This window comes from Myxocyprinus asiaticus, chromosome 2, assembly GCF_019703515.2.
Source record: "Myxocyprinus asiaticus isolate MX2 ecotype Aquarium Trade chromosome 2, UBuf_Myxa_2, whole genome shotgun sequence".
Taxonomy (NCBI): domain Eukaryota; kingdom Metazoa; phylum Chordata; class Actinopteri; order Cypriniformes; family Catostomidae; genus Myxocyprinus; species Myxocyprinus asiaticus.
This window is the reverse complement of record NC_059345.1, coordinates 4,701,436-4,716,686: the sequence shown is the minus strand read 5'-3', so window position 1 is coordinate 4,716,686 and position 15,251 is coordinate 4,701,436. Positions and strand designations below refer to the sequence as shown.

Sequence of the window (15,251 nt, the reverse complement as noted above, 5' to 3'; positions counted from 1 at the left end):
ATATAATGCTTTATTAACATTTTCCAAAAAAAGCCTTCCACAGTATAAAGACAGAAATGCCGTAAAATAGCACAAATTCAAGTAACATTAAACGTTTCCCATAGTCTAAGTGGGCGTTTGACTAATTGAAAGAACTAGTCCCCACATAGGTTGCATATTTATTGCTATGGGCATTAAATCTCTTAAACTCTCATCCTCCACAATATTAATCTGCCGGCAGACTGTGGCTTTCCGCTTTGTTACAGCAATCGTGAAGCTGCATTCATGATTCGTAGCAGGGCTTCAACGTCAGCTTCAAGCGACGCTTTTAACTCCACATGAAAAGCGCTTGCAGCTATAATGTCTCATTCTGCGTTTTGGTGATAGTTAAGACTTGACGTGCTACTGTGGTAATTAAAATGCGCCTTACTTAGGCTGAAAAATACTTGATTTCTGTCACAAGTCCCATCTGGGTTTGTTTTGTACATCAAATAGCATTAAGAAGTCCTTTCTCCATCATTTTATCACTGACACGGAAGCGCTGTTGCACGTGTGTGTGTCCCTGCGTCCCTGTGTGTGTGTTTGTGGTGTGTGTGTCAGTGTAATGCCTCCGGGCGGACACATCGCAAAGGATTCTGCCCTTCCAACAAGTGTTTATGCTGGTTTATGCTGTATTAACGGTAAATGTGTTTATTACGATTAAGATAAATTAACCCATTAATTGTGACAGCTCTATTGAAAACGCATTAATTTCGCTACTTTTACGTCTTTCATCCACACTTGAAAACAATGACGTTAGGAAACTGAAAACGGAAAATCCAAACTTAAATGGATAAGTGTGGATGTGGCCTTAGGCTCTGTCCCAAATGGCACACTTGATGTGGACTTGCGGTCTCATATCCTTCATTTGCACGTCCCCTCGAAGTCCACGAGATCGTAGGGTGTCCTGTTTGACATTTTAGCACTCAGAAGGGTGCTCACGAGCGCCCCCTTTGTGCCCTCAATGCACCCTTCGGCTGAACCCACATTAGTGCGAGCTCCACAGCGGACTATTACCCAACAGTCCCCGCTGCTGATCCTCTTGACCAATAACAGTGGACTGAAGTTTTGTGCTGGAGGAAAAATCATGTCGGACGAGGCGATTTTAAGTGCGGATTAAATATCGATTTCAATAATATTTTTTTTTTACCTGATTGTCAGTGACGGATCACTTGCTTATCTTGTATATAAAGTATCACTTTTTAGTCTGATGTGTATAACTGATTCACAACTTTGTTTTATTCAGTTTTCTATAGATGGAATTACTTCTGTTCAGTTTTTATTAGGGATATAACTATACTGATATCGAAACCAGTTACGATACCGCGCTCCAATACCAAAAACCGATACCATCTACGTATGAATGTCATTACGTAAACATTCAGCACACAAATTAAAATCACGTTAAGTCCTAGTAAGATTATTTAACAGCAAAATCTGTCATTTAATGAGATAAATATATAGTTTGCATGTGCAGAGCTTTAAATGTGAGTACTTGTGAATGTGTGGAGCCGGTGTTGTGCGGACATAAAAACAAAGAGCTCATACCTTTTAGAGATACTTGGCTCATAGATGGAAAACATCATCATGAGCACTGCATGCTCTGTTTGTTGCAGATGACAGCAGGCAGAACGCTAATTCACTTTGAAGCGTGAGGCACATACAGGCTACATATTTATTTATTTAAATAGCAGCCTTTTACGGTTTAATAATCACTTTAAGTTATGTAGCGACCAGCTTTTCAAGAGTGGGAAGCTACCACCATAACACCAGAGCTCCTTGGTCATAACACAGAAACACTTCAAAATAAATGCTCCGCCAAAATAAAAGCTCAATTTAAAGGGAAAACATCAGACAGAAATAGATCACTACGGTACAGTTATTACTAATAATAAATCAATAGTCATTGTATTATATTTAAGCAATATCTTACATCTGTTATGCAGCACTTTATTTGATAAAAATAACTCCAATGTTGTATTTTGGATTGTCCTGTGAGGTTCTGAAGTTTTTATGAATTCATTTATTTAAGCACCATTTTAATGATAAAATTGAAATAAACTGTTGATAGGGAATTCAGAAAAAATAAAACAAAAGAACAGGTATCGAACTCGGTATCGGCGAGGACCAAAAAAGCAAGTATCGGTGCTCATACTCATTTTTACCTGTTATTACTGAATTGTTTTTCTAGAGCAAGTTTTACATTCTTAAAAGTAAGCAATCTAACACTAAACCTTTGCTATAGTTGTTTCAACGAGGATTTTAGAATTATTGTGAGTCTCTAAAATATAAAGACAGGCAGGAGAGAGTACATTCGAGTACACAGCTGTAACTTGTAAGATTGCTTATATTTATTTATTGTCTACCAGTGATTTATACCTTTAGAAGTGTAGCTGTGTGTATAAATATAATGATTTTTGCAATCTATGGCAGTGTGAGATGTATGTTTTTCTTTCTATACATTTGACTGTTGTAAGCACCTGCTTGCAACCATCCAGCTGTTTATTTGTTCTCTAAATATTTAAAAAGATGGGGTTTTATAGTTGTTATACTGTATGTGCACTTTGTTTTTCAGAGGTTCTTGATTAAATGATCTAATCATTTATTGTCATTGTGTTGCTTGGAATTATTTAGTAAAAACAAATATCCAAGAGTTAGTTTAAAGTGTGTTCCTTTACCCGTTCTATCAATGCCATGACTTTTCAAATAATAATTAATAAAACTCTGTGTATATGAAAAACATAATGTATAAAAATGCATCATCTGATTGAAGTCAGTCCCAAATACACACTCTTTTTTTTATTTTTTTTTATTTGGAATGTCCAATTCCCAATGCGCTCTAAGTCCTTGTGGTGGCGTAGTGACTTGCCTCAATCCGGGTGGCGGAGGATGAATCTCAGTTGCCCCCGCGTCTGAAACCGTCAATCCACGCATCTTATCACGTGGCTTGTTGAGCACGTTACCGCGGAGACATTGCACGTGTGGAGGATTCACGCTATTCTCTGCGGCATCCACGCACAACTCACCACACGCCCCACCGAGAGTGAGAACCACATTATAGCGACCACAAGAAGGTTAACCCAACGTGACTCTACCCACCCTAGCAACCAGGCTAATTAATTGCTTAGGAAGTCTGACTGGAATCACACAGCACACCCTGGATTTGAACTCGCAACTCCAGTTGTGGTAGTCAGCATCTTTACTTGCTGAGCTACCCAGGCCCCCTACCAAATACACACTCTTAAAACTTGTGCACCCTCATGGACTTGCTGACTAGCGCACCATCGGTCTGCACTCGCTTACGCCACCAAAGTCTGGACTCAGAGGAAGACCGCAAGGGGCGGAGGGTGCCATTTGGGACAGAGCCTTAGTTTAGTCTCCTAGTTCAGTCCTTGCTCTAACCGTCTGATGCACATTGTAGCACACAAAATTGGAAAAAGCTTTCTCGAACTACTCAGCTCAGATCTGATTGGCTGGTTTAATGGAACTTCCGTGAGTAGAAGCAAACAGGACATTTTACCAGTCCGCCTGGAAACAGAGTCGTGTTCACAAGGTTCCGTGTTGTACCGAGCGCCTTTGAGGACAAAATAATCAACAGATTTGTCCAAGTTTGCCAGGTTAGTGACATCAAATCTTTTAAAGATATTCTGAGTTACATTTGAGGCATGTTGCAGAAATGAAAGGGGATATCCACGAGCAGAAATGCAAATTCTGCATTGTTTACGTAGTTATGTGTGTGAAATACTCTGGTATACTCTGAAATACTCTTGAAGCTGCAATAGATACCAAACCCCAAGGTCTGGCATACACGAGGCTAGCCTTAGTTTAACTGTCAGCAAGTTTAAAGTTATCTATAGTACCCAGGGTTGGACTGGGAAGAGAAATCGGCCCAGGATTTTACATAGAAACAGGCCCAAAAGTTGTTGACTGCTTTTCTGCATATCGCTGCCCCCTTCGGCATATCGCAGCGCCGTTTTGTGGCCCGTTCTGCATAACGCGGCGGCTCATTTCAGCTTATCGCGGCCCATTCGGCCCGTTTCACGGCCGGCCCAGTTCTCTCGATGGCAAGTCCACCCCTGATCGGCCCCAAAGTGCGATTACCAATCCAGCCCTGATAGTACCTAAATAATATCACATCAGCATTAATGGCACAGACATTTGATGGTAGCTCTACCGCCCCCTTTAGTACTGAGGTTTGATAACAGCTCAATAACGCATGTTAACTTTGTCACACGTTTACATGTGAATATTACTGGCATAGGTATGAGCAAACATAAACATCATGCATGAATTATACAACAATATATCCATATGCATATTTTTTACGTACACAAATTCATTTTGGAGCAATGATCCTTGCATTTTAATAACAAACAATTCTAGACATGCCATTTTTGAGGTCTATTTCCAGATGAAAGAGACAACAACATTCCCATAGGCAAAACTAAGCTTTACAATCCAATCCAATCCAATCATAAGAGACTTAAAGATTTCATTTAGCAACAAGCGTCAGAACCTTAAGACCCTATTATGTCCACCCCCGACACCTCACACACACATACACACACACACACATACACACACACACGAGTCAACGTGACATGCTGTGAAGATTATATTTTAGGCAGCAACTCCTGGTTTTTCTGTAATGAGATATCAGGTATATCCCACACACCGTGCCTCTGACAACGCTCGTAAACAAACAAACAAAAATGTGACCTGAATACATTAGCTTCATAATTTTACCCATGAATACAATTCTATCCATAAGCCCAGAAATATATTACCACCATAATCACAATGACATCATCCTTTCCAATATTTTTCACTCATACTTTTCCAGGTACCAGACAATTCAAGGGCTTTCTTAAAAAAAAATTATTATGCTGATTTTTAATATACAGTGGCAAGAAAAATTATGTGAACCCTCTGCATTAACTGGTCATAAAATGTGATCTCATCAAAGTCACAGTATAGACAAACACAATGTGATTAAGCTAAAAACACACACACAATTATAATCTTTCATGTCTTTATTGAACACATCCCATTAAACATTCACAGTGTTCTGGAAAAAGTAAGAGAACCCTTGGATTTAATAACTGGTCGATCCTCCTTTGGCAGCGATAACATCAACCAAGCGTTTCCGGTAGCTGCGGATTAGACCGGCACAACATTCAGAAGGAATTTTGGACCGTTCTTCCTTACAGAACTGCTTCAGCTCAGGCATATTCCTATGCTGTCTGGTGTGAACGGCTCTCTTGAGGTCATTCCACAGCATCTCTATTGGGTTAAGTTCTGTGCTCTGATTGGGCCACTCCAAAAGGTGGATTTTCTTTTTTTTATGCCATTCTGTAGTGAATTTACTTCGATGTTTAGGGTCATTGTCCTGCTGCATCACCCAACTTCTACTGAGCTTCAGCTGATGCACAGCCACCCTGACATTATCCTGTAGGACATCTTGATAAACTCGATGATGGCAAGCGGTCCAGGCTCCTAAGCAGCAAAGCAGCCCCAAATCATGGTGCTCCCTCTACCGTACTTCACCGTTGGGATGATGTTTTCATGTTGGTATGCGGTGCCCTTTTTACGCCATACGAAGTGCTGCGTGTTCTTCTCAAACAATTCAACCTTAGTTTCATCAGTCCACAAAACATTTTCCCAGTAGCATTGTCGACTGTCTTTGGGCTTCAGGCACAACTTCAGGCACACAGCAATGTTTTTATTTGTCAAGAAGTGGCTTCCTTCGTGGTGTCCTGCTATGGACACTATGCCTGTTTAGTGTTTTCCGTATAGTAAATGCATGAACGGAGATGTTAACCAGTTCCAATGATTCCTTCAAGTCTTTAGCTGTCACTCTAAGGTTCTTTTTCACCTCATTGAACATTCTGCGGTGCGCCCTTGAGTCATCTTGGCTGGACAGCCACTTCTAGGGAGAGTAGCCACAGTACGAAATCATCTCCATTTAAAGACAGTTTGTCCAACTGTGGACAGATGAATATTTAAGCTCTTCGAGTTAACTTTGTAACCCTTTCCAGCTTTATGCAAAGCAACAGTTTTTGATCGTAGGTCTTCTGAGATCTCTTTTTTGCAAGGCATGATCCACGTTAGCAGATGATTCTTGTGAATAGCAAACTCTAAATGTTTGAGTGCTTTTTATAAGTCAAAGTAGCTCTAACCCACACCTCCAATCTCAAAATGATGCTAGGGTGTTTTGGGTGGTTTTCAGGACATTGTGGTTGCTAAGGTATTTTGCATGTTTACTAGGTGGAGTCTATGGGGATAAAAAGTCATATGGGTATGGAACAACATGAGGGTGATGACAGAATTTTTATTTCTGGGTGAACAATTCCTTTAAACGCCATAGTTTAATACTTAGAGTTAGGTGTTTGATCAAATTCTTAAAGGAACACAAGTTAAGCTCAATCGACAGCATTGAGGCACTTACAGTGGACTTACATTAATTCTTCCGTTTAAACTTGTTTATTATTTGAGCTGTAAAGTTGTTTTATGGTTTTAAGGACAGTTTTTTTTTCTTTTCATATCAACAGCAAGAGGTTATCAAGAGGAAAAATGACCTTTATTAAGATATGAAATGTGTGTGTGTGTGTGTGTGTGTGTGTGTGTACCACATACCAGTTCATCTGGCCTTTAAGTGAGTGGTTGAGAACATAAGCTTGTCGCTTGAGCAACTGTAGGCATGTTTTGTAATCTAAGTCAATAGTCTTTGTTGGGGTAGAGAGTGGTCAATAGCTACTTCAAATAAATTCTGCCTTTATGCTCAAAAAGCCACATGAAAAGGCTCAATGACCAGTATTAGTGTTTAACAAAGATAGACTCTATACTTTGTTATTTAAGGCAGTGCAATGCAGGTAATGGGAACGCGGTCCATTTGCACACAGCAGGTGTGATTTAAGACACATGGACATCTTATTCATCACCTCAGAGAAAAGCTCTTCCCTTTCCTAGAGGTCAGCCCTCTCTCTTTAAAACATCATTAGCCATGTGCAATGAAGTGCATCATTGCAAAGTAACTCACACATCATCACTGCAGGTCATTTCATGTCATCGTGAGATTCCCTACGACATGGGGGAATCACTACCCTGCTGGTGACTCATAAGATAAGTGGACACATTCGGGCAGTTGACATGACATTACAGCAGTGTAACGTGCTATAATCCATCTAAAACTGCAGTCATTTTAGATGAAAAGACATAATCTTTTGAAATGATTTTGCAGGCAGCTTTTATGACCTCATATTGATTGAGATATAACATGGAAAAATGTTAAAAGGCACAAATGGTCTTAAACATTAAACCCTAAAAGGGCCATAAAAATGACGATTTATCCCTTAAATGCATGGGTGTTTCGCCAAACATTATGACATACTCACAAATGGATCTACAAAATGCCCAGATAGTGTACAATTTTCAAAACATTTTCAAGACAATTAACATAATAAACCTAATAGATGTTTCATTTTTTATATATCAAATATAGAAGAGGATTCATTAATTCCACACCAAAATTTGCGGCTGTCAAACACATATTGAGCTACACATAAACTGCAAATACTGTATGTATTTTGTCATGCTCTTTTGACACACAACTTACATCATTTCAGTCGTACACCCAAATGACAAAAGCTATATCATAATGTACATGTGTTACACTTGCTATAGTTTACTTCCACATTGCTTCTTAGTCAAATTGGAATGTAAAATATAAATCAAATCAATCACTGAAACATCAGCGCCACCTTGAGTAAGAAATAGCATGTATAATGCGTACACGCATGTGAGACACTGAATTCACCATCATCACACAGAAAATCAACGTTATGTAGTAGTAATTTGTATGAATATAGTACTCATTTGTCTTGTTATAAACAAAGAAATAGATATCCCATGATAGTAAACTTATATAGATATGAAATAATCATATCTATGTAGTGGTGGCTCAGCAGTTAAGGCTCTGGGTTACTGATTAGAAGGTTGGGGGTTCAAGCCCCAGCACTGCCAAGATGCCACTGTTGGGCCCTTGAGCAAGGCCCTTGACCCTATCTGCTCCAGGGGTGCTGTATCATGGCTGACCCTGCACTCTGACCCCTGCTTAGCTGGGATATGTGAAAAAAAGAATTTCACTGTATATGTGCAAATGTGTGAAATTTAATTATATTATAAAATATGATTTATGGAAGCTCAAAAAGCAAAACAAAAACATATCTACGGTATTTAATGACCCTATGCATTTTGGTAATCAAGCAGTTATAAATAAGTCATTTTTTTGCAAATAATATTATTACACTATTCAGAAGAGAAAGTTTAAGGAATACTAAAGAGATTTGGGTATAACTCCAAAAAATGGATGAGGAGGTCCCAGGTCACTAAAGACCCGAAGTATGCTTTAAAGTGTACAGAACAAATAATACACAGAAGAATTCATGCAAGTGCTTTTATAAAATTATAAGCTTCACATTTCTGCATTTAAACTCTTCAGAAATTGGCCCCATTGACTTCCATTGTAAGTGTCTCTCGGTTACCTCACTTTTTGCTTTTTATAAAGAAAAGGAGGTGCAAGTCATTTTTAAGAGTGTTGAATGGTTACATTTGCCAGAAATTCTCTATTTTGGGTCCCTGGACCCCTATATTCCTTTCCATAATACATTTTTTTTTTAAAGTATTAAAATGGCAAAAATTCTACGTTACACTTTTCATAATCACTTTATATATTATCCTTTAATAGGTGTGACCACCAATTTAAATTCAGAAACAATCCATTCCATTTGATTTTTCTAAACTCAAAGTTAACTGACTACAAGGGAACTTGTGTCAGCAAATCCAAGGCTCATCCTATTTTCCCGAAAAGTGGGAAATTGAGGTTAAGAATAAGCATCACACAACATCAAAAAATCAATTTATGCTGATCAAGGTCATGATCAGATCTTTATTCCAGGACATCCCGAAACATAGTTTGAAGAAGTTTAATTTTTCAAGGATGTGCCCTAATTGAAGAATCGCCCACATACTGTACATTTTAGCCCAAAATCTTGCTAAAAAAAAGCTGATGTCCATGTTATTTGTCAGCTACTGATTAGTGTTAGAATAAAGTTAAATCTTTCCTCACGAGTCCCCTGCAGTTCAGTATATGTCCCTAGTGAATTGTCCACGTGAGAAAACATACATTAACGTTACTGTTTGTGCAGTATTGTTATTGTGCTCTTCCGCCTACAGCCAATGTCTCCGTCTCATTGTTTCAATGTGCTTTGTTCAAATGACAAATACTGGTACTTTTGTATTCAGCCAGACAAAAACTATGAAAAATGAACGGTGCTAAATAATAACGACGGAAAATAGAATATGTTTATTCTGTAAAAACAGTTCTGGCTTGTCAAGTGTAGTTTATTAGAGCACTTTTAACAGATGTCAGAGAACTTTTACCAATTTGCAATTTCTATAAATGGTCGATCTTAATAATTGTTTTATTATCAGCCAAATTGGACAGGAAAGCCAATATGGACATTGTTGTTTGTGCATCCAAAACCCCTATGCCTGTTGTAACATGCTGGCAAAATAATCCTTGGTGCCAATTTGGAATGAAAGGTTTTTGTCCCTCTCCTCTCTCTCTCTCTCTCTCTCTCTCTCTCTCTCTCTCTCTCTCTGTCTCTTTCTCTCTCTCTCTCTCTTTCTCTCTCTCCTCTTGCACCCAATCACTCAAAACCCTCTCTAGGGAGTTCCGCAGACTCGTGCCTCCAGTTTTGACGAGACTTCAAACGCACTGACACAGACTCTGAGCGGAGTGCAGTGATGAAGGTCAGTAAAGCGGCTTACATACAAAACATTCTTTGGTTTCTTTGTATTTGTCACTTATATTCTGAATTATTGTCTAATAAGCCAAATTATCACGGCACTAACTGGAATAATTTTAGGGAACACATTTAAGGCTTTAATTAAAATGAAAACATTTTTTTTTTTTTTTTTAGCCCATGACAGTTCCCATAAGCTCCAGGTGGATGCTGCTGCTGAGCGCGTATCTGATGCTGATGGTGAGCGCGGATTGTGGCACCGACTGCGTGCATTGCTCGGAGCAACTGCCTCTTCAACAGATCGATATAAACTCCATCGTAAGTCCAGAGTTTTTCTGTATACTTTATTTGGAAGAAGAAAGCGTAATAAAAATGTGATGTGAAGATCCTCCGAAAGTGTACAATTTTAAAATGCCATAAATGGACCAAGCAAATTAAAACGCACTGCACATCTAAAACGCCCGTTTACTATTCATTATATTCAAACATTTGCATACAAATCTTTACTAATCAACTTTCGTACTGTTGCGTTTGTTTATTTAATCTAATGAATCATTCACATCTCTAACACTCGCATTGGCAACCCTCCACACTATGTTGTGACTATCAGTAATATGACACCAAATACATTTTTACATGCATTATTAAAGAAGGATTCGTTTGAAAAAATATGACTTTTTCGTACGGAGCTGGACAATAATTTAACGGATATCTCGTGATTAATTCAGACCCTCGGGGGAAAGTCAGATAGACAGTAATTTTCTTTCTAATAAGCTCAATCGTTGCTTTTAAGGTAGCTACAGGTCTATGATTATTGTAGTGGCTTTCAGCAAATAATAAAAATAAACTGTAATCTAAACAATTTATAAAAACTGCAATTAGGTTTATATATATATATATATATATAAAGATTCTTACTAATATTGCTACAATTAAAAGATTGAATTTGTTTTTGATTGCATCATACAATATTCATGTTAGAAAATGCTTTAAAAGTCATATTATTTAAAACAATGCATATTATGTGTCTGTTTACCATTTGGAATTAATGTAGAGATGATCATGTATTGATTACAGCAACCCTAAAGTCGTGACAAGCAGCACCGGATTGTGTGTGTGTGTGTGTGTGTGTGTGAGAGAGAGAGAGAGAGAGAGAGAGAGAGAGAGAGAGATGATCATTTTAGTTTTTACCACTAGGTTGCACCAGCTTACAATTAGTGGGTCTCGACTAGTAGCCTGTTGTTTCAGGACACAGATTTTAACATTGGAATAATAAAATTGTTAATCATACAAATCATACATACATGCATAAGCCCAACAATAAGCAATATTATTAACATGACATTTATATTAATGCATTAGGCAGACTTTGTTTTCTTCTCTTTCTTTTTTTCCCAAAATGACTTAGGGTGCTTTTAGACTTAAAGATATACATTTCAAAAGTATGTGTGTCCCACATGAATCTAAACCTCTTGGCACTGCTATTGCCATGCTCTACCAGTTGAGCTACAGGAACATTCATTGGCTGAATAACAGAAGTTGACAATTGTGTAAATGCATAAACTATAGCAAAATTATGATTTACCAGCCTAACAGCTTATTTGGTAACATTATAAATAAATGTACTATGTTTATATACAATTTAAAGCATTCTTGTTGAATAAAATTATTATTTTCTTTTAAACATAATCATTTCATGGTGATTCCAAACTTTTAAAGGAATATTCTGGGTTCAATACAAGTTCAGCTCAATCGACAGCATTTGTGGAATAATGTTTTAATTACACTAAAATCATGTTAACATGCATATTGTTTACATCTTATGGCTATACCTTTGAAACAGTGAGTATTTTAACGTTTACAGATTGGCCCCATTGACTTCCATTGCAAGTGCCTCACTGGAACCCAGAGTCGAAATGAATTTTTGTGGTAATCAATATTATGCCACAAATGCTGTAGACTGAGCTCAACTTGAACCCGGAATATTCCTTTAAATGGTATTTTATAGATGTATTTTTTTTTTTTTTTTTTTTTTTATGGTTTAGGAAAATGAGGGCATGTCATGCAACCTGTCTATGTTGGCATCTGCTTAATTTGGATTGCAACTACCAAGTGACCACTTTAACCCTGTAAAGCCTGACATATGAAAGAATTGTCAGAAAATTATAATGTTTTTAGTACCATTAGACAAACTATAAAAAATAAACCGTATTTTTTTAACGTTTTTAAAAACATTTTTTTTATTTATGTATCATTTTTGATACATTAGGCTTTAAATGTCATTATCCTCCTCAGCCCCAGCAATTCATTCTTGTGTAGGACATTTGTTATTTTTAAGTTTTCCTACAGTGGTAAATCTTGGGGTATTATCAGAGGACTCCCTGGGCTTTTCAGAGAGACCAAATGTTTGAGAGTTTGACCTGGACAACTTCCTCTCTTTGGTCTATAAATATGGATTGAAATATATCACAGTTCAAATCAGCACCTCAAATACAATATGTATAAAATATTCTTTTTTCAATAAACATTTTTTATCATATGTATTTTATGAACCAAACACTATATTGACATTTAAAGAAGAGGAAATTGTAAAACTTCGTTGGGTTTCAGGAACTTATGGTAAGATGACATAATAGCTTGTAATGTAAAATAATGAGATCTTTATAATGACAGAGCAGGCTGCATATATGAAAATACACAGAAATATTAATTAACACATTTAATATATCTTATAAAATGTATATGTCAGAATTGTCAAAGCGCTGTGATTATTTTGTGGTGGGCATGAATGTAAAGTAATGATGATTGAGAGATATTCCTCAAAAGCCTGTTGTATCATATTTGATATGTGGATTTCAAAGGGGGATTTTCAATAAAATAATATTCAAAATTTGAACCAAGCACAAGTTGCTTATATTCAGCAAATACTCATTTTAAAATATCAGTAACTGTCAATTTTACTTTATTAAAATAAGCTGTCATTTAACCCAGCATAAGAGTCACTTTTCGTGCAAGTCTGTCGCCATTTTAAATAGGTCGATATAAACATTGAAACCACTTTTTTCACAAATAACCACTAGATGGTGCCATAAACATGTGGAACTTACATACCATAGGTTGTTTGATTCGTCGGCTTGAACTGAGAGTGAAACAGGAGCCGTCAAACGTTGTGTATCATATTTGTATCATATTACACACAAAATACCATTTGAATCAAAACAATGCTCTCGGACACATATAATACGCCAATATTGAACAATTCATAACCTCAAATCATTAAAAAGCTTGTGAATAATTAAATTATTTTAATTAGGAAAATCAACATCTTGTACATATTTTTTTTTTTTATAGCAATTCAGCAATTCAATTCAATTTTCACCTTGTAAATAAACACTATCATTGAAAAAGCTCAAAGTAACTGGAACTGTAATACAGGTCACAAGACAGTGGGTGTGTGTATGTGCAAGCTAACAAATGTGCCAGGGATTTCTAGATTATACTGAATTTTTTTTAGAGAATGTGGTTCATTGGTATATTTTCTTAAAATTCAAAGTGTCACTGTGTATTAGTTTTTCCATGGTTGCCCACAAGCTCAGCACACACTCTTTTATGCCTCCTGATCCCCCTATCACTCAAAACACACTCGCTCATTTACATACTGCTCACTTTATAAGACTACGGGAGAGAGAGAGAACACACCAGAAGATTGAATGACTGTTTCATATCCTCTTTGATGTCAGAGACTAGGCTTTCTCTGAGGCAGACATTAATTGGTGGGATGGCAATTAGTTTGTGTTGTGTGCATCTCATTGACTACACATATGCATTTTTCACAGGAATGCGTTTTGCAGTGTGAGGAACATCTGAACGTAGGCAGCTCTTGGAGTTTGTGCAAACGCTTCATGCAGAATGCTGACAACGTACCTGATGGCAATCAAGCGACCACAGAAACCAACCACTTGGACACCCAACAGCACCAAGTAGACAAAAAATATGGTGGCTTCATGAAGCGTTATGGGGGTTTTATGAAGCGTTATGGAGGTTTTATGAAACGTTATGGAGGTTTCATGAAGAGGACAGCAGAACTCTACGGGCTGGAGCCAGAACATATTGACCAGGGCAGAGCAATCCTGACCAATCATGACGTTGAAATGCTGGCCAATCAAGTTGAGGCTGATGGCGAAGGGGAGGATGCGGCTTTGAGAGACGTTCTTGATTCAAAGGGAGGAGCAGAGGGTGTAAAGGGTGTGGCCAAACGTTACGGGGGCTTTATGAAAAGGGCAGGGCTGTATGACTCCGAGAGCGAGGTTAGGCCACTACAGAAACGTTACGGCGGTTTCATGAGGAGGGTAGGCCGACCAGAGTGGTGGCAAGAGAACAAACGCTACGGAGGCTTCCTGAAACGCTCACCTGAGGAAGATGACGATGAAGATTCGTTAGAGATAGAAAAAAGATATGGTGGATTCATGGGATATTGAGCTGGTCCTTTTCTGATGTGTACTTGTCCACTTCCTCTCTAGCCCCATAGACAACACCTGTGAGACAACAGAGACAGAAAACAACATTGCTTATAATGCGCTCATAATGTATTTAAAAAGTGTTCATTATGTCTTTATAGTGGTAATGTGATTTAGTGTGAACAAGACTTCCTCAAAGACCATTCGTTCTGTTACAAAACATAGCAAGCTGGCTCCGTAAGAAGTATTTTAAGGTGTCATTGCGTCGCTCACAGCACAAAGGGAGTACAGTGTAGGTAGTGTAATTATGCTGCCTTCTAAGTTACCTTTTGGCCATCCAAGTTCTAAGGCAGCTTGCATTTATCCTATCCCAATATTTGTTTGTATTATATATATATATAAATATTTAAATCAATTGTATCACAGGAACACTACTTGTATGACGTGCAAAATTCCTAAGTGCAGCATTTCAAATCAGTCTCTGATAAGGTTCCATTTCAGTTACGATGCTGCCTTAGAGTTTAAAGGTGCTGTAAGCGATTTTAGCCATTCTACTTCCACGAGACTGAGCCGTTGAATTAGCCATGCCCCTCTTTCTAAAACCCCGCACTCCAAAGATACCAAATTAGCTTTATTGAGACCGACATGAGCAGAAACGGTTGTTAAAAAGAACAGCAGCAAAATAGCGACCTCATCTGACAACTGTTATGAGCATCATTGCATAAAAATGGCATTAAGCCTCAATAATTCGCTGCAACTACAATACTATGAGAACGAGCAAAATGACTGACAGGTTGAAAGCGTCAGAGTCTGCGGCTTGCGGACACATATTTGTTTGCTGTTTACAAAGTCTAGAGCAGTTACAGAGACTGGTGAAATATCTCATGACACTTATTTCATTGATATCTTTCAGGGAGCAGGACATTTTTTTGCATACCTTTCCATGAAAAAATCACTTACAGCATCTTTA

The 15,251-nt window shown here is 37.7% G+C and overlaps 1 protein-coding gene across 1 annotated transcript; it reads left to right on the top strand.

Moving 5' to 3' along the window:
- Positions 1 to 9,725: 9,725 nt before the first annotated feature.
- On the top strand, positions 9,726 to 14,871 carry LOC127454247 (proenkephalin-A-like). The gene is made up of 3 exons (XM_051721315.1): positions 9,726 to 9,831; positions 10,002 to 10,142; positions 13,661 to 14,871. The coding sequence occupies exons 1-3, from the start codon at positions 9,826 to 9,828 to the stop codon at positions 14,300 to 14,302; spliced, it is 789 nt and encodes a 262-aa protein (XP_051577275.1). The 5' UTR covers positions 9,726 to 9,825; the 3' UTR covers positions 14,303 to 14,871.
- The last annotated feature ends 380 nt before the right edge of the window (positions 14,872 to 15,251 follow it).

Coding starts and splice junctions, on each gene's coding strand:
- LOC127454247 (XM_051721315.1), top strand. Junction 10,143..13,660: donor AGATCGATATAAACTCCATC/GTAAGTCCAGAG, acceptor CATTTTTCACAG/GAATGCGTTTTGCAGTGTGA.